This window comes from Daucus carota, chromosome 4 (genome assembly GCF_001625215.2).
Source record: "Daucus carota subsp. sativus chromosome 4, DH1 v3.0, whole genome shotgun sequence".
Classification (NCBI taxonomy): domain Eukaryota; kingdom Viridiplantae; phylum Streptophyta; class Magnoliopsida; order Apiales; family Apiaceae; genus Daucus; species Daucus carota.
This window is the reverse complement of record NC_030384.2, coordinates 49,356,081-49,378,914: the sequence shown is the minus strand read 5'-3', so window position 1 is coordinate 49,378,914 and position 22,834 is coordinate 49,356,081. Positions and strand designations below refer to the sequence as shown.

Genomic DNA, 22,834 nt, shown 5'->3' with positions numbered 1-22,834 from the left:
TTACGATCACATAAATACCTCGATTTTCGATTTCGCAAATGCGTAGTGTGTGACTGTATGTCACGCTACTGTAAAAGTGATATTTTTAATCACTTTATTCATCTGAAAGTAAGTATATCATGTATAGTGTATACAGTGTCCAACGCCTGCTAAATTAATTTACTTGTTACCAATTCAAATACACCACTTTGTTCTTTTTCTTTTTCATTAATTAAAATAAATTTATTTCATGTTCTTACAAGATTGCATCCCAACCTAAGTAGGGTTTCTTTAAAATCATTCTTTCTGCTTTCCCCAAAAAATCATTGTTTCTCATCACTTTTCTCTTTCAGATCTTCGTGACGTCATCAATGTAAGTTCTTCTATTCTTTACTCAAGATCAATCCATACTTTGGTTGGTGAAAATTTGAAGTTTTGAGGCTTAAATCAACCAATTTGAGATTCTTGATACTGGGTTTAGTATTGTGTTTTTTTTATCAAGATTTTGGTGTTTTTGATCAAGATTTGTGTGTATAATTGGAGGGTTGTCTTGTTTTGGCTTGAAAATGTGTAAAATTTGATTTACATGTTAAAGGTGGAAGCTTTTTGTTGTATAGAATTTGGGTTTCTTAGCTGATATGTTTAAGCAGATATTAGGTAAACTTCCTCGGAAGACATCGTCAAAATCTTCGCGTAGTAATTTGAGCAATGAGGGTGTGTTTAATTCTGTGAGCTTGGCTGGTGGTGTTAGTAATAGTTCTCAGAGTAATTCTGGTTCTAGGAAGGCGGTTAATTCGGGGTCGGGAGGTTCTCGTCCTAGTAATGGAACACATGTTCAAGAACCAATGAGTACTAGTGTTAAATCAGAGCAAGGAAAGAAGGTAGGTCTGATGGGTTCACAAGCTGATCAAAGGAGGGAAAATGTGGTTTATGAAGCTTTGCCTAGCTTTAAGGATGTTCCGAACTCTGAAAAGCACAATCTTTTTGTAAAGAAGTTGAGTATGTGCTGTATTGTGTTTGATTTTACTGATCCCTCGAAAAATCTAAAAGAAAAGGATATTAAGCGACAAACTTTGCTTGAGCTTGTTGACTACATTTCATCAGTGACGTCTAAGTTCAATGAGATTACAATGCAGGAAATCACAAAAATGATTGCTGTGAATTTGTTTCGAGCCTTGCCAAATCATGACAATAAAGTACTGGATGTGTATGACCCAGAGGATGACGAACCGACTTTGGAGCCGTCATGGCCTCATCTCCAAATTGTGTACGAATTTCTTTTGAGATTTATTGCTTCCCCGGAGACTGATGCAAAACTGGCTAAAAGATACATTGACCAATCTTTTATTTTGAGAATACTTGACCTCTTTGACTCAGACGATCAAAGAGAGAGGGAATACTTAAAGACAATCCTTCACCGCATATATGGAAAGTTCATGGTGCATCGTCCATTTATTAGGAAATCCATTAATAATGTATTCTTTAATTTTATATTTGAGACAGGCCACCATAATGGTATCGCTGAATTGCTTGAAATCTTGGGTAGTATTATTAATGGTTTTGCATTGCCTTTGAAGGAAGAACACAAGCTATTCCTTGTCCGTGCACTGATTCCCCTTCACAAACCCAAAAGTATATCAGTGTATCACCAACAACTTTCGTATTGCATTGCCCAATTTGTTGAGAAAGACTGTAAGCTGGCTGATCCAGTGATCCGAGGTCTGTTGAAGTATTGGCCAATAACTAATAGTTCAAAAGAGGTTATGTTCCTTGGCGAGCTAGAAGAAGTTCTCGAAGCTACCCAAGCTGCCGAATTTCAAAAGGTCATGGTTCCATTGTTACGTCAGATTGGTCGTTGCCTCAACAGCTCACACTTTCAGGTAATTTCGGCAAATAAATATGTGCTAATTTGATGCTACAGGGAACTACTGGTTCATCACTTCTTTAATTGACCAATGGTGATGTTTAAATGTGCAAGCTATTCTACCAGACTTATGTCTAAGCCACTCAAATATGTACCATGTACTACATATAAGACATACTGGAGAGTTCTTCTGACTATTATTATGGAGAATAGCGGTCATGTCTAAATGTGATATAGGCTAAGTTTCAAAAATTAGCTTCTGATTTTTTGGCAATCTTGAATTGTTGTACAGTCATTAATTTTTTTTTTATGGTACAAAAGGAGATCTGGCACTATACTTAAACTAGGTAACAATGAATGAACAGTGCCATATTTGTGCCTGAGGTTATTGTATCCTGTCAAACATAGGCACTGTAAATCAACTTGCTATGTGTTTGGGAGATGTATAATTGATGATTATCTTATTCCTTGAGAGTCTTGCATACCATGAATCAGAGGTAGAATGATGCGAGACAAATTCAAGAAAAGACTGAAATTAATGATCGATATAAAAGTTTAGAAGGACATCAAAGCCCCATTTAGATTCTGGAGTTGGTTATTTTGTTTTCTAATTATATTTCTCTTTTGTTTGGAGCAGTTAAACATATTTAGGTATCAGATCCATTTTTGGAATTATTACGGCATATTTCCTTAGAAGTAGCATTCATATTTTATAAACTATGTAAGGAGAGAATTGTTGGAATAGTTTAAATGTGATCATGAAGCATGGATTTGTTTGAGCTTGGCATTTAAACTATGAATCTGATCTAATAATCTTACAAGCAGAAGGATTGGAAACAGACTATCGACACGGTTAATTTGTGGTCTTTTCTTTCCCTTTATTAAGAGTTCACTTATGATCTTTATTTTTAGTATAGTTTATTCTGAGCAATAAGTGGTGTTTTCCTCTTTGCTTGTACTTTATTATAAATTTCATAGTGATTGTCTAACATCTCATTTACTTGTTGCAGGTAGCTGAGCGTGCATTATTCCTATGGAATAATGATCATATACGGACTCTGATTACCCAGAATCGGAGGGTTATACTACCCATAATCATCCCGGCCTTGGAAAGCAACACCAGGAGTCACTGGAATCAAGCTGTTCAAAGCTTAACCCTTAATGTGAAGAAAGTCTTTTCAGATGCAGATCAGGCTCTTTTTGATGACTGCCTATCCAAGTTCGAAGAATATCAAATCAAGGAAAAAGAAACATTAAGCAAAAGGTTATCCACCTGGAAGCGGCTGGAAGATGTCGCCGCATCCAAGGCTGGGAGCAACGGGGGTTTGCTCGACTCAAGTTTTGCTTCTGTCGCAATATCTGCTAGCACAAATTGTCAGACTGCCGCAGGTAGTTGAAGATGACTTTCATGAGCACTCAAGTTGTCATCATCATCAACCTGTTGATGATCGTACAAAAGGCGACATGTCACGCCCACTTTCCTAAAAAATCTGGTCTCCGCTCTGCTGGCTATAGATGACAGATGGTGGGATTCTGCGGATATTAAGGTTATGTCCATTTCTTGTTCTTTGCGCTGGGTCTCGGGTATTCCCTCGACTGTTGTCAGCCATGGAGGTGTGTGTATCAAGCGTCAATTGATTCTCGGAGATGGTATTTTGAAATTTGTCTCCTCAGTGTTATTTGTGTGGATGAAGCATGGGAGGGTTACTCCGTACTAGCATTGTTGATCATGTTTTTCCTTTCTACTGCAAAATTCATGTTTAATTTAACCAATATATGCAGCATTATTAGCTGCTAATTGATCGGTTGTAACCCGTAAGTGTAAGACACAACTTTGCCGGAGTAATGCTATCGAATAATAACATCAAAACATATTTCATTTTCAGTTTGAGTTGTAGTTTGTCCGATGGAGAAGTAGATGTAATATTTCAACAATGTCGGGAAAATGATCTTTAATATCACATTTAGAACATTAGTTGTCAGGGAAATGATCTTTAATATCACATTTAGAATATTAGGAATTGCTACGAGATGATATTTGAGGCCTGAATGCAAAAACAAGACTGATTAATAATTCAATTATCATACAAGTGCTTGAACAACAACAAATCTTACAGAGCAAGATAGAGATTTCACCAATCGATACCAGATCCGTTCTGACAGATTTTAACAGTGAATCAGTTTCCATTATTACTCTTCAACTCACAGCCATCTGACTCCACAGCTGTTTATATACATAGATTTCAGTATTTTACATACAATACCACAATTACTGCTTAATCCGAAGATTTTAGCTTGAGGATTTTGCGCCCATTTGTTTTGAGAGCTCCTTTAGTAGAGGATTGTTTTTTACGTCTTGTTCCTTCTCAAAATGCCATTTTTTTGACATGCCTTCCGCCTGAAATCAAAAGTTTAAATGCTTTTAAGTCTAACAAGTATACATGGAAGTTGAGCAAATTTAAAATATAAACAGGAACTGAAATTATGATTTCACACACCCAAGTTCGTAATGGGATTACTCGCTCCTTGATCATTTCAAATCTTGGATTCACAAGTTCTCTTCCTTTTATCCGAAGGTCATCACTCTGTAATCATTTAATATGTCACATAACAATTTTCGGCAAACAAAATGTCACAAAACAATACAGTACATCTCATCAAATCCAAGTACTAAATTTCATTAACACTATCTTACTATGGCAATGTAAATTTAGTGTCCAGACTGTAGCAGATGTAATGACGGAATCAGAGTGGAGAAATATACCCTAAATGCAGGAGTCAATTCTAAAGCCAATAAAAACAACTCAATGATTCAAGGCAATTGTTTCGCTCAAGGCATTTTCATCTTCAAAGTTTTGAAGGCATGCGTTGAAAGCTTCATTCCACTGCATTAGCCTAATTTTACACTGAGATTCAGAACCTAAGGACCAAGACAGAAGTAATTTATGAAAATACACTCTGCAGGTTTGAATATTGATTTTGCGGCTAAATCCTAGCCAACATGCTAAGTATCAAGCTGAGTATATTTATAGAAAATATGTTATTAAATAACTAAATCTTGGATAAACTTCCTCTTCTCACTATGGACACTTAAGAAATACATCAGGGATTCAGGGTGGTAGTGTCGTCATGTGTGTACATGCTGATGAGTCATATACTGATTTATATAATTATATCCACTTTCATGTGCGCAGAAAATTGTAACAGAACAGAGCCTCTTTATAATAAAGAGAGATACTTAATACTAATTAATAAAAGCAAAACTAATTAACACTTACACCACGCAGTTCAAGCTTGGAGGCTGCGAGTCCAAACATTAAAGTGGCACCACCAAACACGATAGCTGTAGCAGCAGCAAATGCCTTTGCAACTATATGTAATTACATAAAAATAACCTGATGTTAGGTCGCTCAAAAATTCACAATAAAACATTTAATTGAAACTCACTTCAGTGGATATAGATATATAACGAATTACCCTCTTCACTTTCCCCGAGTCAAGACCAGACATTTTAATTTGATTAAATCTCCATATGACTACTGAGCAAACACCATCAGTAATGGGCACTGATAGTCTTATGCATACCTAACTAACTAACAATTCACATAAACCAGATACCTAATCAACCAAAATATTCATATTAACCGATCAAATTGTACTAATATCTAACAGAATAATGTCGACACCTACTTTCTGAAAATCCTGCAGCGGCAGCCTTCAACTTCTCAGGGTTAACGGGAACATACTTATCTTGACGAGAATCATTTGCAGTGGAGGCTACAAAGGAGTTCTCTGCATTGGGCAACTGCCACCTGCATATAATACCCTATCAAAACATGAATAATCAATCAAGCTAAAACAATCAAACAAAATTTCACGTTAACATCACCTATCATTTTATTTGCAATGAAATTCTGCGGTGCTAAACCAGTTAACCACATCAGAAAAAATAACAGTAACAATCAACAAGCAATTAGTTTAGTACAACCGAAGCCTCATCTTCTACAGAAGAAACATCTGATGGAAGCAGCAAAATTCCAATCCTAAAATTCTATTTTATAGTCAATAGTTTTATTGTTTATATTTATTGTAATCATACATAGTTATTCTAATATTCATCAAACACACACACACACAGAGGGGGGGGGGAGAGGGAGAGAGAGGGGAGAGAGAGAGAGAAGGGGAGGGAGGGAGAGAGAGAGAGAGAGAGAGAGAAGGGGGAGGGAGAGAGAGAGAGAGAGAGAGAGAGAGAGAGAGAGAGAGAGAGAGAGAGAACCTTTTAGGGCCAAAAGTGACTTGGGGCAGAGAAACATAAGATTTAAGGGGATTAATCGCATCACGGGACACAGAGTTAAAACTCTTTGGATCATAAGGAAGAGCCCACTTGGTAGCTGAGAGAGAATCAGAAGAAGATTCAGTCGGTGGCCGGAACAATTTAGACGGCAAAGAATGCCTAAGAATCTCCGGCAAAATATCAGCCGACTCCGACGATTCTACTTGTAATTCCTTAACAAATGAATCATACGAGGTAATCTTCTTGTTCTTGTCAACTAAACGGCTCACAGCTTGTTTGGATTCTTGAAAAAAATAAGCAGCTTCTTTGCCCGCTAATCTCCCCCCTGCCAGGAAACTCATGTCTTTCACAGTTCGCAAGTTAAAACTCTTGTAGTACTATGTTGTTTATAATAGTTCGGTCTACCGATATTTTTTTACTGTATAAATTTTGTTTAGAGTCTCGCCGAAGAAAAAATATGACTTTTAACTTTTTTGCTAAATAGTAAAAAATATGACTTTAGGTGTAACTTGTGAATAAAGATTGGACAACCTTAAAATATAGAAGAATATTTAAAGTACTCGTAGGATAATATATTTTACGACCAGAGTCATTGACTACACGAAATAATCAAATCTACGCTGATAGAATCTGTTTACAGAGCCTTAGCTAAAAAGGAAAATATCAAAAGTATCATTCACTTATTTAAATTGTTTTAAAATCATCATTAAACATGAACATGATTCAAATGAGTCATTCATTTAAAAAATTTGTATTAAAAATATCATTCGATCGTTAGTTGAAATTCTGAAAATATTATATATTGAGTTTCGCATATTTTTTATGAATGATTTACATCCAAATATTAAATTTTGAGTTCTAGTATTTCAGACAATATTTTTAGATTTTTAAAAATTTATTTACAATTTATTTTTATTTACGTTCATAATGCAGACACTATATATAGATCCTCCGCTAGTCCGGTAATACAATGCACTCTTCAGTCTTTGACGTGCGAAAGTGATTTGAACATCAACATCATTCTCGATTTATTAGAAAAATTTTAATTAATTTAAAAAAAGTACCGATTATATTTTTATTTGACGAAAAAAAAATTGATCTATCCAAAAAAATTCCCATATATTCCTATGACTTGAATCGATAACTCTATCCATTCACGCCGATGCAGTCAATGACGGGATACATGGTAGAAAAAGTCTAAAAGATTTTCTTGAACAGTCACGCTGGAGAGTAATTTTGGTAATAATCATATTCTAGGCAGCAAAAAGCGTGTATATATTATCGACATGCTAAACTAATTTTGGTAATGGTGATAATTTAGACACTATATATAGATCCTCCAGTAATTCCACAGTATACAAATCACTTTGTCTCTGCTCTGCGTTTGATTTTTCTTTAGCAATTAACTATGTCTCCTTCTCTTCCCGAACACATAATCCTCGAAGAGATATTGACTCGACTACCCGCTGCATCACTTGCACGATTTAAATTCGTCTCTAAATCATGGATGGCTCTTTTTTCTCACCCCAATTTCGTCAAATCTCATATTAATCGCAAGGAAGATTATCTCATTCGAACATGTCCCGGTGGTATAGGGATCCTCTCGCGCACTACTTTAACCGAATCGCACATCGAAGATGTCCCCGCATCTTTCGATGGCTTGGTTGGATCCGTCACTGGCTTAGTCTGCGGCGTCTCTGAGTCGCGCAATTGCTTCATATTATGGAACCCGATTTTGCATGTCTACAAGCAAATTCCACTCCCGAAACATAGCAAGTATAGCTTGTTTGGCTTTTGTTGGGACTCCGCGACAGAAGATTTTAAATTAGTAGCCAAGAAATTTGATTCTTCGTCGGCTGTTGTCTATTCGACTAAAACAAATCGTTGGATCAACATCAGAGCCTTCCGAATTCCTTATGCAGGAGATGAGTTTCCCGCGGTCATTGTGAAGGGCAATCCTTATTGGACGGGGTATTTCAGGAGCCCCGGAATACTCAAATTCGAGGCCAGAACTAACAGGTTTACGTGCCTTGGACTTACATGCGTTGCTGGTAAGCGTTACAGTCTCTGCAGTGTGAATGATTGCCTCGCCCGAATAGAGTATTCACTCACCCGGGGAAATTGCCTGGAGCTGTACCAATTCAACGACGGACGTGGTGTTTGGAGTAAGATGTACACGATAAATATCAAAACTACGTATATTTTTACGATCCCCAAGTGTTTTAACTATAGCGGCGAGATTGTATTCAGTGGATGTCACGAATGGTGTGATACCAAGTTAAATGAGGTTGAGAGTCTTGAATATGAGTTCGGGTATGAGTTGGGACCTTCTCGGCTGCATCGCTATAGTTACACACCTAGCCTGATCATCCTGGACGGGATGAAAACATCAACTAGGCATTTGAGAGATAAGCATCGGAAACTCAGATCTGTATGGTGCATGCGGCTACCGAGGAAATACAGACGATCGAGGCATTTTTCTGTATATGACATCTCGTTACCTACATACTGTGGTGGTAATGTTGAATAGATTTCTTGTGTGTGCTAGAAATTCGTTACCTATATACTAATGTAAATAAATTACGAAATTACTTTCTCTCAACCAATTTTTTATATTTTATTTTTGAAATTTCTGATCTAATATTTTATATTTCAAAATATATCAAATATAAAAAAATTAATATAAGAATAGACTGCCGTGACTATTTTTCTCGATTACACTCGCTTTACATATTAAGCGGTCTCACTGTTATCCTAACTTTTTTTTTGTTGCTTAATATACTACTCCCTCTCTGTCCCATTTAATTCCATACGTTTCTTTTTCACTGCTCGACACGCACTTCAATGATCTTGTAAAACATAGTTCTATAACTTAATTTTAAAATTTTTCTTTTCTGAATAAAAAATAACATTCAAACTTTTATACAGAAAAGAAAAATTTTAAAAATAAGTTATAGAACTATACTTTACGAGAGCATTAAAGTCCGTGTCGCGTCCCCGTCCCCCAAGCGGACGGAGGGAGTACTATTACAGTAATAGAGACCAACTGGATACCGTAATTCATAAGAACTTGAAAGCATCACAAGCTTACAACCAAACCAAGTACTCAGACATGGAAGAATGATATTATTAATTCAGAATAATCAAATAATCATACATCTAAGTATATTCATCTTCTATACAAAATCTTCATGACCCTACAATCAAGTAACTAACGTGTGCAACTCAGCATTATGAAAGAAAAACAATAATAATAAAAAATAAAAAAAACAACCCAACATGATAGTTGAAGCAGCTAGATGTATATCCATATCATATGGCTTTGCTAAGCTATCATCGCTTGTTGTGCAACGGATTGGGTCCGGTGGGAACCTTTCTCTTCTCCGCCTCAAAAGTACCTGCAGCGATCGGAGCTTTCACATTAGGCCGAAACACATGTTTCTCCGCTGCAGTTCTCCTGCTGACACGGGAGTCTTGTGCAATAGGGACAGTAACACGTTCCCCTCTGGTAGCCGGGCTCGGAAACGGCTGCCCGAGCCTGATGCCGGAAACTCTAGTTGATGCAGTACATAAGAGAACGAAAACGAAGAGAGACAAGTGAAACCTATTCATATCTTTTTGGCTTTGTTCTTGAGTATTCGAATGTGGCGAGACGGAGTTATGTTGTAAGAAAGTCGTGACAGGTATATATAATGGGATGGCTGGTTGGTCCATGATCTAAATTTTGTCAAATATAGAAATGGTCAATGCTTGCGTGAGAGTTGAATTTCGGTAATCATAATTAAATAGAAATATAGGATGTTGATTATTCAATTCGGGAAAATATGTAGTTGGTTAAACGTGTGATAAGTAGGGTACGATTACGGTTGTGGAATTTATGGGACGGTGACCTTGCCTAAGCTTATAACTAAAGCTTCCATACTTGCGTTTCTGAATCACTCGTAATTGCATATTTCATTGCTTTCACACTTATGTTGTGTTTCGTTGGGATGAATGAAATGGAATGGAATGCGTAAAAATAAATGAAAATAATAGAATGTAGGAGAAATAACTTTGAAGAAAATGGAATACAAATTTTATATGATAAGATTTGGGTAGAAAATAGATATGATAAAGAATGAAGCATTCCTTCACAAAATGGAGGATTTGAGCTCTAAATAAGGATGATTGGAATAGAATGGTAGAAGGAATGAAATTACTATACATTCAACTAGATTATAATCCAAATCTCATTCCATTCCTTCTATTTTCATCCCAACCAAACACAACATTAATATTCGTATGTGAAATCATAACATAATTAATGGCCGACGTGGTGTAGTTTTCGATATTGCGAAGAATTTTCTGAGTTTATAATGATTAGATTTTTGAATATAAATAAGTGCAAATACAGAGAACTAGATGTATAAGTTTTACTCGCTAGCTGTAAACTGGAAGCACACCTTCAGAGTCCAGACTCAACGCTCTATTCCGTACATTTAAACATAAAGTATTCTATTTTCTGTGCAGTAACGTCACTAGATAGCCATGCGGCCCATGCCACACAATAATAAGAGAAATAAACTGAATCTTGTGGTGCAAGTGTGTATAGTAAACTCATAATACTACTCGTAAACACAGAAAGAAAAGTCAAAGTTACAGTCGTACACGATAATACCATGTTACTGATGAACTGTACAATCACCAGAATAGGGTAATGTATCTTAAATCTGTTTGTCCCATATTTAAGCCGCAACATAAAATCAGAATTCGGTTTATAATCAAAAATAAGTCAAAATCTGATTTAAAGTCAGTTTGAGACATTTTTTTCATTACTTATTTGACTCTTCGCCCTTTTATAAAGTAAGAACTGTGATATAAAAGTTACAAAAATTTCTTTCCGTTTTAAAATATACATCATTTAACTTTTTGACATATACTTTTAAGTTATCTTCATTATTATAATTATTATCTTTAAATAATTTCTTTTCTAAAATATGATTAATATTATATTTCGGAAACAAAGATAAATATAATAATTTTAGTTATGTGATAAAAAAAATTTAAATATGTGTGAAAAAAATTAAACGACCTACATTGTGAAACAAATATTCATTATCAGTGTGGGTGAAACCAATTTTAGAGAAAAAAATGAGTTCACTTTTTTTTGAGTATGTAGTTCTTTTTCAAGTTACATAATTATTTATAAGCCATGTCATAAGAATGGGAACAGAATAAGTTCTAACTTCCGACATGTTTGTTACTCCTAAGAGAGATCACAGATGGAGATGAAGACCTTAATTTAAGTTTTGAGCCACACCCAAACCATGTGTTTCCTTTCTCATTTATATTAGATACGAGATCTGGATATTTCACTTAACATTGTTTCCCTTATGTTTGGGCCTCTACCATCGCACTACATGAATCAAAGGTGCTCCCGTCGTATAAACTATAAAGTCGTCTTGCAAGTTACAACTAATATAAAAGTCGTCTTGACTTTCCCCTTCGCGCCTAACATCAACTCAACTCCATTACCCATGAGCCATGATGCATTCATGTCTACACAAGGCACCGATAATTGCGAGTCTTCCACTGGTCAATGTAAATTACATCTGATTTTTGGCAGATTAATTCAAGATAATTCGTCTTCCATTTAATTTTATGATTTACGTCAGCATGATATCTTATACCAACAGATAGTATACATTTGGTGTAGACACGGAGACCAAAAAAAATGTAAAAAATGAGTAAATTTGGATGAAAAGTTGGTAAAGTGGCGGGACCCATTTGTATTTAATTATAGATTTGTGATAGTGGAGGAAAGTAGTAGCTGTAATAGTGTTTATATTATTATAAAATGAAGATAGTGGAAGAAAGTAGTTGGTGTAATAGTGTTTTACATTATTAAAGTTGCTATTTTATGAATGTATAAAAAAGATGGGACATCTCAAAAAGGAAACTGTATAGAAATGACCGGGACGGAAGGAGTAGAAATTGTTTACTCTCTTTGTCTTGAAATATAAGTCGTTTGACTTTTTGACACATGCTTTTAGGTCTTTTGACCGCATAGTTAAAATCATTATTTTTGATTTTTTTTTTGAATATAAATATATGATTAATATTATAATTCAAAAAAAAATTAATAATAATAATTTTAACTACGACTTAGAATTGTGTGCCAAAAAGTCAAGCGATCTATATTTCAAAACGGAATAAGTAAATATCAACAAAATTAAAACCTTGTATAGTTGTATTAGAGTAATATATGAAACAGGACATGTTTAGCGCGTCTTATTTGGTGAAAAAACAAGAATTTGTCAGTACGAGACTCTAAATTAATTGAATTTAATTAGCTGAATAGTTGAAAGTAAATAAGAATGTTCGAGGATAACCGGAAAGAAGAAGAATGTTCGATGAACTTTTCAACAAATCAAACTTTTCTGACACTCTGTACAGTTTAAATAGAAGTTTGGCTGTGTGACAAATATTGTCCCTCTCATTTTTTTTACGGTTATTATTTTGGAATGTCCCTCTCATTTCTTTACGTTATTACTTATTATAAATAATAAGTTTTTCTCATCATTACACCCACTATCTTCCGCTACTATCTCATATTTAACAATAAAAACTACTCCTATTACACCCATTACTTTCCTCCACTATCTCAAATCTATTATTAAATATTAGTAGACCATTACTTTATCCATTTTTCATCTAACTTTACTTATTTTTCATACATTGTTTTTGTCTCCGTATCCTCCACTATCTCAAATCTATTATTAAATATTAGTAGGCCATTATTTTACCCATTTTTCATCTAACTTTACTTATTTTTCATACATTGTTTTTGTCTCCGTATCCCCTTTCAATGTAAACAATTGAAGGGGACGGAGGGGTAAACAACGAAACAGAAGTTGGCTCCGAACGTATAATAGACGTTGTTCAACATCGTAAGTACGGGCCTACTGGGCCTCTAGGGATTGAACAACTAAACATGACTGGTTGGATTCCAGCAGTATCGATGGGCTGAAATGAAACGAGAAGCATTAATGAGACAATTACCCGAAAATGAAGGCTCCATATAATACTAATTTTTATAATTAATATAAAAAATCATCAGAATATATGGCTCGGATATGATTTATTAATGTTGAATAATTTCCTGTTTGAATTTTGGAAGAAAAATCTATAATTACATTATATTTGGGTCTGAATTTTTTATAAAATGAAGTGTAGATTTTAACATGTTAAATAATGTTTTTTTTATCAAAAAAAACGTTCGAAAATGAAAGCTAGATAAATATCCTCCAAAAAATTAGACGCCGTGTTGTTAGAAAGTGAATACCCTGGAAAACGGTCGACTTTCTGCCACTCACCGCGTCACTGACAGGTAAGCGCTAGATACATCCGTGTCTACTTAATCCCATGATTTCTGGTGCGACACGCTAAAGGCTAAACCAAGTAAATTCCACGAACACGTTTCTGAAAAGTAAAACTCTCTGATCAAGAATTAAATTTTTACACGAGATTCACTAAAATTATTCACATGCTCATCCCTTACCATTATAAATGTTTTTTCTTAAAAAAAATATCTATATATTAAGAAAAAAGATTGGCTAGATATAATTTCATCTTGTATATCATTAATTAATATATTGAGAAATGAGAATAAAGGAGATTTTCAGAAAAATCACATTAAATACATGGATTTAGTGTATTGAGAAGTAAGAATGAAATGGAGTTTCAAAAAAGTCAAAATATAAAAATAAATTTATGTTGGAAGAAGAGAGTAACATATACTTAATTTAAATATTTTCCATAAAAAGAACATGTATATCGAGACGGAGGATCAATACCGAGACGAAGGGAGTATAATAAAAGAATACTCCCTCCGTCCCGATGAATAATATACATTGAGATTTGACACGGAGACCAAGAAAAAGTGTAAGAAATGAGTAAAGTTAGATGGAAAGTGGGTGAAGTGGTGGGTCCCACTTATTTTTAATAATAGATTTGAGATAGTGGAGGAAAGCAGTGGGTGTAATAGTATTTTTATTATTATAGAATGAAGATAGTGGAAGAAGGTAGTGGGTGTAATAGTATTTTATATTATAAAAAGTTGCTATTTTGGGAATGTATAGAAATGATGGGACATCCAAAAAAGGAAACGGAATACAATTGACTGGGACGGAGGGAGTACATCACTAGACTAATATTTTTATGATAATTAATATTAAAGTTGATTATGAGGGAAAAATATTTTACATATAAACTTTTTTACGTTAAAAAAATCTAAAATTATGATGCATTTCAAAATCATCAAAAAAGTAGTATTTCTGTTTCAAATCATATACTACTATCTAATTTTGATTTTTCTCTGATCAAACTACCCACATTTTAACTAAAGTTCGCATTTATTATATAATAAAAAATTATAAATATATTGTTAAAATGTAAATTATTTGTTTTAGAATATATATTTTCAGATTTTCAGAAATTTATTAAATAATTCAGATAACAAAGTAAAATTATGAAAAATTAATTTGGAACAGAGTCCAGTAGTTTGACAGAGTATAAAAAGACTGCGCCAGCTACGAAACAAACAACACGCCAACTAAACTTACCGTTTAATTAAGTCATTTAAATATTTAATACAGTACCTTAACCGCCACCGCCTCCATTATTACACAACTCAGTTTAACAAACCCCCAAACCTGCGAACCAGTCAACGCTTCAAACCTCCAAGTCAACTCTCATATCTCTCGAACTCCCCCAATCTCACCATTCCCAATGCAACCTAGGGTTTAATCCTCCACCATGTTCTTCAACCTCAAGCTCTGCTTCTTGATACTCGCTTCACTATACAGTCACGCATACTCGCAGTGCGCAACAGGCTGTGACTTAGCTCTGGGCTCTTACTATGTCTGGGACCAGAACAATCTCACCTTCATATCAGAAATCTCGAGCAAATCAATAGACGAAATTATAAGCTACAACAAGGAGGAGATTCCGAACAAGGATAGTATTAAATCTACGATACGAATTGATTTACCTTTCAGTTGTGAGTGTATTGATAAGCAATTTTTAGGCCATGTTTTTCGATATAAGGTTCGGAGTGGTGATACTTATGATAAAATTGCGAAAACTTATTATTCGAATTTGACTGATAGTAATTGGGTGCAGAAGTTTAATTCGTTTAATCCGAATAATATTCCGGATACTAGTTCTGTTAATGTTACCGTTAATTGCTCTTGTGGGGATAGTAAGGTTTCGAAAGAGTATGGATTGTTTGTGACGTATCCGCTCCGTCCTGAGGATAGTTTGGAGTCTATTGTGAGGGACTTGAATTTTAGTGCGGGGACGGATGGTGCGGATTTGTTGAGGAGGTATAATCCGGGTGCTGATTTTAGTGCGGGGACTGGAATCGTGTATGTTCCTGGCAGAGGTGAGTTTTCTGTTTCCATAAGCTTGAATTTCGTCGTAGATAGAATTGAGTATTTGACATCACTTAGATATGTAGTGTATGTACTAAAAAGTCATTTGGTTGTAATTAGTTTATATGGATGCTATTTGATTCCTTAGAAGTTGGTATTCTAATCTTTGTAAATACTGATAGTTATATGGATATATTGTAAGTGCAGCTTAATTAATTTTACATTTGCTTAGTTCTGCTACAGCATGTCTTTCTAAAGTTGCCCTTCTTTTGCAGATAAAGATGGGAATTTCGTACCCTTCAAATCCAGGTAGCATATCTATGCTTCTGATTTCAGAGTGCTAATGCCTAATAAATTGTAACTTGATTTAGCACGGTAAATTTTCTTTGTTAATTAACATCTGACTCTGATTCTGTTTTGTTCGTTTTTCTTTTTGCAGTAAAGGAGGTCTAACATTTTAAGCTGGCTGATTTAACTTTGTTCATTCATGTGTGAGATTTAAGAAAATAGCATGGAGTCTTAATTATGTTTGAGCTTATGTTTTGATTTTACGGAACCAGGGCTTTCAACTGGAGGCATAGCTGGAATTGCTGTAGCGGTTGTAGCAGGATTGCTTTTACTAGTGGGTTATTTTGGATTTTACAGAAAGAAGAAGGTTGAGAAATTCAGACTCTCGACAGCAAGTGAAGATCCTTCTAGTCGTGGTATTCTCAAAATTTTCTGTTATTTTTTCTTCCACTTGTGTTTGTATATTGACCTAAAAAACGGCTGCTTAATGAATATGACACTGGAAGTCTGGAATTTACCCGATATATAGTATTGTTGTAAGAATTTAGACAATCAAGATAATGAACTGGTAATTTTAGAGAAGAAGAGTTCTTGGGCAGACAGGGGCTCGGTATATTAGGAATCACTAGGTTCCGGTGACCACCTTGTAATATTTTTTGCAAGAGGAACAATTTCAGTAAGTTGGGTCACATCAATTACAATGTCTCTAGTAACATTTAGGTTGCAGTATACAGTTAGGTATTTATCAATTTGTCACTACATAAATGAGAGGTCTTGGAGACGCCAGGTGGCTTTGTTGTGGAAGGTATTTTTCTGCAAAATTTCTGAGGATCTTACATTCCTGATTTTTCAGGTGGATTCCAAATTTAGTGAGAAGTCTGTACAGTTTCACTTATAAATTGGATTGGCATATGATTACCCCCCCCACCCCCACCCCAAAGTTATTATCAACTTTCTCTGTATACATATGATGCTTTTCTGCATTATAGACTACGTTCATAGCAAGCATATGGCTTGATTTTTTTTTGCACGCAGGTATATGGCTTGATTGTATATGTTCATCTCGCTAGTAGCAAGTGTATTAGTGTATCAATGGCTATTTTGACCAATATTTTTTACTTTGCTCAAGTCCTCGTGTCTGTATATGATAGTTTAACTTCTTGCCAATTCTTTTCACATCCCAATCAGTTTTCTGTAATGCAGGTTTAGCATTTTATTTGTGTGTTTATATCCTTGTAAGTGCAACTTGTCCAGTAATTTACAAGCAGCTGTAGTCTGATTTTACCTTCTGCTGATTGTAGACCATGGTGGCACTTTGCTTAAAGATGAAGAGTCCTCAGTCGTGGCTACTCCACGCCTGACGGGCATAACTGTAGATAAATCTGTGGAGTTCTCGTTGGATGAGCTAGCTAAGGCTACAAATGACTTCAATATTAGCTTTAAGATTGGACAAGGTGGCTTTGGCGCCGTTTACTACGCTGAACTAAGGGGCGAGGTTTGTAACCTGCAGCTGTAGTTTATATATCATTAAGACCTGCCACTTATTTAGACTCCATTGGAACTTATCATTGGTCATAGTTAAGTGCTACTCACATGAGCTATATTTGTCTTCCAAAATGATCTGCTACTTTATTGTTGTTATTACCTTAAAAAGTTTTTTAATTGGTATTTTATATATATATATATATATTCTGACTTTAAATGATGTAAATATAAGTTTTCTCTGCATAGGCCACTTGTACTCGGAGTTTAAACCTGTAGGGTCAGATTTAAGGGGGGTGCTGATGTTGATATTGGAAAGGTGCCATGCTCTATAATTATATATTTATGCATAATGGTGTGATTTATGTATCTATCGCTAAAATCTATAGACAAGTGTGTTCATCTTGAGCTTGAGAAGGCTGCTTAGGAGCTCAAGTGGGTTGATCTTGTGTTCGATGCCTTGTTTTCGTTAAGCTGATATATTGGAAGATTTGCAATTGCAAGTAGATCTTTTTTTTGGTAGGTATATATATTCAATTCTAGTTTTTATTTGGAACGCTAATAGTGGTATTAGTGCAGAAAGCCGCAATTAAGAAGATGGATATGCAAGCATCCAAAGAATTTCTTGCTGAATTAAAGGTTTTAACGAATGTTCATCATCTTAACTTGGTAATGTCCCTCTTCATATTTTTCCTTGTAGCTTCTGATTTTTGTGTTTCCTCTGTAGCTATATATGCTGTGCTGCCTTTGTATATATCTACTGCAGCAAAACACATGTAATATCCTTTATTTCTAGAGACACAATTTATTGGACTGACATAAATAAATGTGTGCAAGTTTGGCAATGTGTGATCTGAATGAAGGATACATTGCTGTGGGCATATTCCTGAAGAACATTTTTGGCCAACTCAAAAGTTACAAGACCAGAAACTTATTAGCAAAAAAATGATTCAGACCGGTCATTATTGTAGTATAATTAGTTATAGATCATCTCGATGTCTTTGGAGTACTTTTATTTCCTTTTACTTCTATTATAACAGACCACTTCATTATGAATTTATGATATATGAAATGATAGATGTAATTGATGTTGTAAACGATTGAAGTTTAGTGCATTGACATGACTGTAAGTCTGTAATTGAATCAACATATAGCACACTTAACCTTAAGGGGAGGACAACTGGTCTTGTGAATTTTACACACTGAGGTTATTGATTTAAACCAATTCTTATGCCCAGGGCCCTAAACGATCAAAAGGAATTATGTCAAATAATCTTAATTTCTTGTAATTGTTTACATATTAAATCTTGGCTCCGATTTCTCACTATTAATTCACAGTAGATAGTTACATCACCCTCTTCGTCTTACCTTTTATCTCTGTAAATTGTACTATTTAAGCTTGACATAATCTTAATTTATTGTAATTGTTTACAGATTACATCTTGGCTCCCGATTTCTCACTATTAATTGACAGTAGATAGTTACATCACCCTCTTCGTCCTACCTTTTATCTCTGTTAATTGTACTATTAAAGCAGCAGCGTATAGTTCTTTGACACCCGTATAACGATATATTACGCAGGTTCGCTTAATCGGCTACTGTGTCGAAGATTCCCTTTTCCTAGTCTATGAATACATCGAGAATGGAAATTTAAGTGAACATTTGAGAGGCTCAGGTAATGAAATGTCTACAGAATGTAGTTCGTGTACTATTATTACCTCCAGATATATGTTATATGCATCCAACTCTTCTCTTTCCCACCTTCTCCAAAATTTCAGGAAGACCTCCACTTTCATGGTCTACCAGGGTGCAAGTTGCTCTAGATTCAGCTAGAGGACTAGAATATATCCATGAACATACCGTTCCTGTTTATATCCATCGGGACATCAAATCAGCAAATATTCTGATAGATAAAAACTATCGTGGAAAGGTTGGAACAGTGCTTGTGTTTGCTTTCTTTATTATGAATATGAACAGATTGTAAATTAAAATCTTTAAAGCTCACATAAATAATTGATGCCCATCAATTTCGTATCAACCATCTAAACTCTTTACGCTATTCTGCTACTTCTCATCTCAGTGTCATGGCAAAATGTGTGATGTTCATGGTAGTGAAATACTTACTTGCAGGTGGCAGATTTTGGATTGACGAAACTAACGGAAGTTGGGAGTACATCATTGCCCACACGTCTTGTTGGTACATTTGGATACATGCCACCAGAGTAATATGTTTTTCTTTTTTCTACTGATTCTGCATAAATTAATGTTAGTAGGATTGCTGGTGAAAGTATTCGTTTGCAAGTATTTATCAGTTGAGAGATTTCAGGAAATATGTTATGCTGATATTTGCAATGAAACCTCTTTTTCAAAACCAAGAAACTTTGATATAGAACTAGAACTGGTAGAACCGACCTCACTATATCTATCATATTATTTTTGGCCTGGCCTGGCAATTAGCTGAAATCATACAGTAAACATAGTTAGAATGGGCAAATGATAGAATTTATATCTATCATATTATTTCTCTTTTATATTTATGTTTGTTGGATACGTTTAGTCACTTGGTAAAATTTATGCGCACAACTATAGTTCCGATTCTCTTTTTGATGAATATGACTTCCTTAAATAAAAATTCTCTGATATTTTGTTAAGACTTGGAAGTGCAATTATGGAGGTTTCATTGATAGCCTAGTGGCAATGTTCCCCTTCGGATCTAAGGTCATGGGTTTGAATTCCCACTATTGGTTTTAATGCATATAGAAAGTACAACATTGCTGTGAAGTGGGCCAGGTCCTCAATAAATCTTCCCTTTACGTTAGACCGTTGTTTGATTTGCTATCAGAAGAATCGTTTTTGTTTTTATGTTGCTTCATACTTTTAGTTTACTTCGGAAAAACTGGCCCATATCAAGCCCTATTACTCACCAGCTCATTGTTTTATCTGGATTTCTCTCTTTTCTGCTTTTGCCTCGTTACTTTGCTCCTTCCAAATTTTCTCAACAAAGTAAGATTTGTCAGGGTTAAGGAAATAGTGACATTATTTTTTATTGTTTTTGGTTCATTTCGATAAAGTTCTTAGTCAGAAACAGTTTGAAAATTTGAATTTTGAAGTTTAAGTTTGTAGTATAAGATCTTTTTCTAGCTTTAACTCCTTACTGATATTGATTAATAATTAATACCTGACATTTCATGAGCGCAGATATGCCCAGTACGGTGATGTCTCTCCTAAAGTTGATGTCTATGCTTTTGGGGTTGTTCTTTATGAACTTATTTCAGCCAAAGATGCGATAGTTAGAGTAAATAATTCTGCTGCTGAGTCGAAAGGGCTTGTTGGAATGGCAAGTTTTTTCCTTCTATTTAGCTTCATATAGAGTCATTGTATGAGGGTCCTGGACAAAAACTTTTCTGGAGCAATTTAAGAGGACAAACTTGCTGTCTGGACCTAGTTATGTCATTAGCTGCCGGTAGTTTATAAGCTAATATTAATTTGCTTCCAATACTTTTCAGTTTGAGGAAGCTTTTAATGAGCCGGATCCAGTAGAAGGCCTCAGCAAACTGGTGGACCCTAGACTTGGAGATGACCATCCTATAGACTCTGTGCGCAAGGTAAGCAGAATGATTTGTATAACAGCCTTTTATCCCATTTCTTCTTGATCTCTTTGCAGTCTTATTAATTCGTGTCTGTCCTTTTGGTTGGCAGTTGGCTCAGCTAGCACGAGCTTGCACACTTGAAAATCCCCAGTTGCGGCCAAGCATGAGATCTATTGTTGTAGCTCTGATGACCCTCTCGTCCTCGACAGGGGACTGGGATGTTGGTTCATTTTTCGAAAACCATGATATGGTCAACCTAATGTCTGGAAGGTGATTCTTTAAAGTGACTCACTGCTGATCAAATTGGAGCCTTCTCCTCAAACTTTGAGGCACCAGGCATGGAGTTGCTCAGATTCTTCATGTATTATTGTTTGTAAATTGTTGTATACACAATTATTAGATACGATTTGAGTGTGCATTTTCACTAGTCACCTCTCCATATCTTTGTTAGTCATTTTTTATTTTTTTTATTAGGAGGTGGAAAGAGAAGACTATATTCAAAAGCTGCATTAGAGTAGGAAATTCTCGTAGCAAGAGGATTCAAAATAATCAAATAGGCAATTTTACTAGTGGGTGTACAAACTGTTTGAAGAGTGGTGTTATACATGATGGTTTTTTTTATAAACAGGACTGTTTATAATTTGTCATTAATTAATAGTCATTGATTTTTATTAAACAACTGAGAAGTTTAACCCTCTGTAATAATTCGTGTCTAACCAAAATTTGCATAGATTTTATTTGGTTAAATATATTTTTTTGTAGATTATATTATTTAACATATTTCGGGCTTAGATATTTTGTAAGATTTTTTTAATCTTATATTTATTTTATGATTTTATGTGTCTTTTCAAGTACTTTTGGATATCAAGTTTAGAGTTATTATTTTCATTTTATCATTTAAATGTGCAGGATGTATGATGAATTTTCTTGGACGAAATAAATCTTTATGCAAAATATACTTTTATACGTGAGTACAAAAGAAATAAAAAATTCATATAGACACATATAAACTCAAGTCTTTAATTGAATTGTGCCATTTTTATACATATCTTTTTTATCATAACAAATGAATATTTTTATTCATTTATCTGTTACAATTCACAATATATATAACAAATAGTACTGTACTATAAACCGAGTAAAGCCGGTGTTCTAAAAATCCCCGATTTAACCGATAAATCCCCGATTAATCCCCTGCAAGGTCGGCTACCGATCCGATTTTTGAAATCCGATTAATCCTTATATATATTTCATAATCGAAGTATATGTGATAAATTATTAAAATTAAAATACTATATTACTTTAAATATGAATAATTATATAGTTTATAAATATAGTAAACATATTAGTTACTCCATCCATCCCATTTTAAGTGTCCACTTTGCCAAAAAAAAGATTCCCAAAATATGTGTCATGCTCTTTAACCCATGCAATTTTTTACCAGTTCCAATATAGTATTAAATACAACTAACTAGTTCCAATGAAGAAAGGTCAAATACACACTAGGAGTGGTGCTATACGTAATTAATATTTATAAAAACCAAGGTGAATAGGTGTGTGAAGACGATGATAAAAACATTACATTAATTGTTTCTTAAGATGTGTGAAATTTGCAAAGTGGACACTTAAAATGGGATGGCAGGAGTACTAAATAACTAATATAATAATAACTAAATATTAAATAATATTTTAATATTAAAATAAACCCGATTTTAACTCCGATTAATCCTTCCGATTAATCCCCGATTTCCGATTAATCCTTGAATCGGTAGCTCAACCGTCCGATTCCCGATTTCTGTAACACTGAGTAAAGCTGTGAAATAAACAGATCAGAAATATAAAGAAGTTGATACGCAGAGGTAGGGGTGCCCGCGGGTCGGGTTGGGCGGATTATAGGTTAAACCCTAACCCAACCCATTTAGTT

At 34.6% G+C, this 22,834-nt stretch overlaps 4 protein-coding genes across 4 annotated transcripts; 3 read left to right on the top strand and 1 right to left on the bottom strand.

The window, feature by feature from the left end:
• Positions 1-190: 190 nt before the first annotated feature.
• Positions 191-3,728, top strand: LOC108215545 (serine/threonine protein phosphatase 2A 59 kDa regulatory subunit B' gamma isoform). The gene is made up of 2 exons (XM_017388028.2): positions 191-1,859; positions 2,854-3,728. Exons 1-2 carry the CDS (start codon positions 618-620, stop codon positions 3,238-3,240), a joined length of 1,629 nt encoding a protein of 542 aa, XP_017243517.1. The 5' UTR covers positions 191-617; the 3' UTR covers positions 3,241-3,728.
• Positions 3,729-3,893: 165 nt separating this feature from the next.
• LOC108216264 (uncharacterized) lies at positions 3,894-6,596 on the bottom strand. Its single transcript, XM_017388976.2, has 5 exons — positions 6,120-6,596; positions 5,534-5,655; positions 5,122-5,213; positions 4,342-4,428; positions 3,894-4,241 (listed from the first exon to the last, which is right to left on the bottom strand). Exons 1-5 carry the CDS (start codon positions 6,476-6,478, stop codon positions 4,134-4,136), a joined length of 768 nt encoding a protein of 255 aa, XP_017244465.1. The 5' UTR covers positions 6,479-6,596; the 3' UTR covers positions 3,894-4,133.
• A 949-nt stretch (positions 6,597-7,545) lies between these two features.
• Positions 7,546-8,667, top strand: LOC108217528 (F-box/LRR-repeat/kelch-repeat protein At2g27520). The gene has a single exon (XM_017390356.1). It carries the CDS (start codon positions 7,546-7,548, stop codon positions 8,665-8,667), a length of 1,122 nt encoding a protein of 373 aa, XP_017245845.1.
• A 6,729-nt stretch (positions 8,668-15,396) lies between these two features.
• LOC108219038 (chitin elicitor receptor kinase 1) lies at positions 15,397-21,535 on the top strand. Its single transcript, XM_064091719.1, has 11 exons — positions 15,397-15,561; positions 15,826-15,859; positions 16,111-16,254; positions 17,140-17,333; positions 17,900-17,989; positions 18,902-18,995; positions 19,099-19,250; positions 19,451-19,542; positions 20,519-20,657; positions 20,827-20,925; positions 21,020-21,535. Exons 1-11 carry the CDS (start codon positions 15,547-15,549, stop codon positions 21,182-21,184), a joined length of 1,218 nt encoding a protein of 405 aa, XP_063947789.1. The 5' UTR covers positions 15,397-15,546; the 3' UTR covers positions 21,185-21,535.
• The last annotated feature ends 1,299 nt before the right edge of the window (positions 21,536-22,834 follow it).

Excerpts from the sequence above, each read along its gene's own strand:
- LOC108215545 (XM_017388028.2), top strand. The coding sequence starts at position 618 with ATGTTTAAGCAGATATTAGGTAAACTTCCTCGGAAGACATCGTCAAAA. Across the intron at positions 1,860-2,853 it reads TCAACAGCTCACACTTTCAG|GTAGCTGAGCGTGCATTATT; the intron begins GTAATTTCGGCA and ends TACTTGTTGCAG.
- LOC108216264 (XM_017388976.2), bottom strand. The coding sequence starts at position 6,478 with ATGAGTTTCCTGGCAGGGGGGAGATTAGCGGGCAAAGAAGCTGCTTAT. Across the intron at positions 4,429-5,121 it reads CCAAGCTTGAACTGCGTGGT|AGTGATGACCTTCGGATAAA; the intron begins GTAAGTGTTAAT and ends AAATGATTACAG. Across the intron at positions 4,242-4,341 it reads TAATCCCATTACGAACTTGG|GCGGAAGGCATGTCAAAAAA; the intron begins GTGTGTGAAATC and ends TTTTGATTTCAG.
- LOC108219038 (XM_064091719.1), top strand. Across the intron at positions 15,860-16,110 it reads TTCGTACCCTTCAAATCCAG|GGCTTTCAACTGGAGGCATA; the intron begins GTAGCATATCTA and ends TTACGGAACCAG. Across the intron at positions 17,334-17,899 it reads ACGCTGAACTAAGGGGCGAG|AAAGCCGCAATTAAGAAGAT; the intron begins GTTTGTAACCTG and ends GTATTAGTGCAG.
- LOC108217528 (XM_017390356.1), top strand. The coding sequence starts at position 7,546 with ATGTCTCCTTCTCTTCCCGAACACATAATCCTCGAAGAGATATTGACT.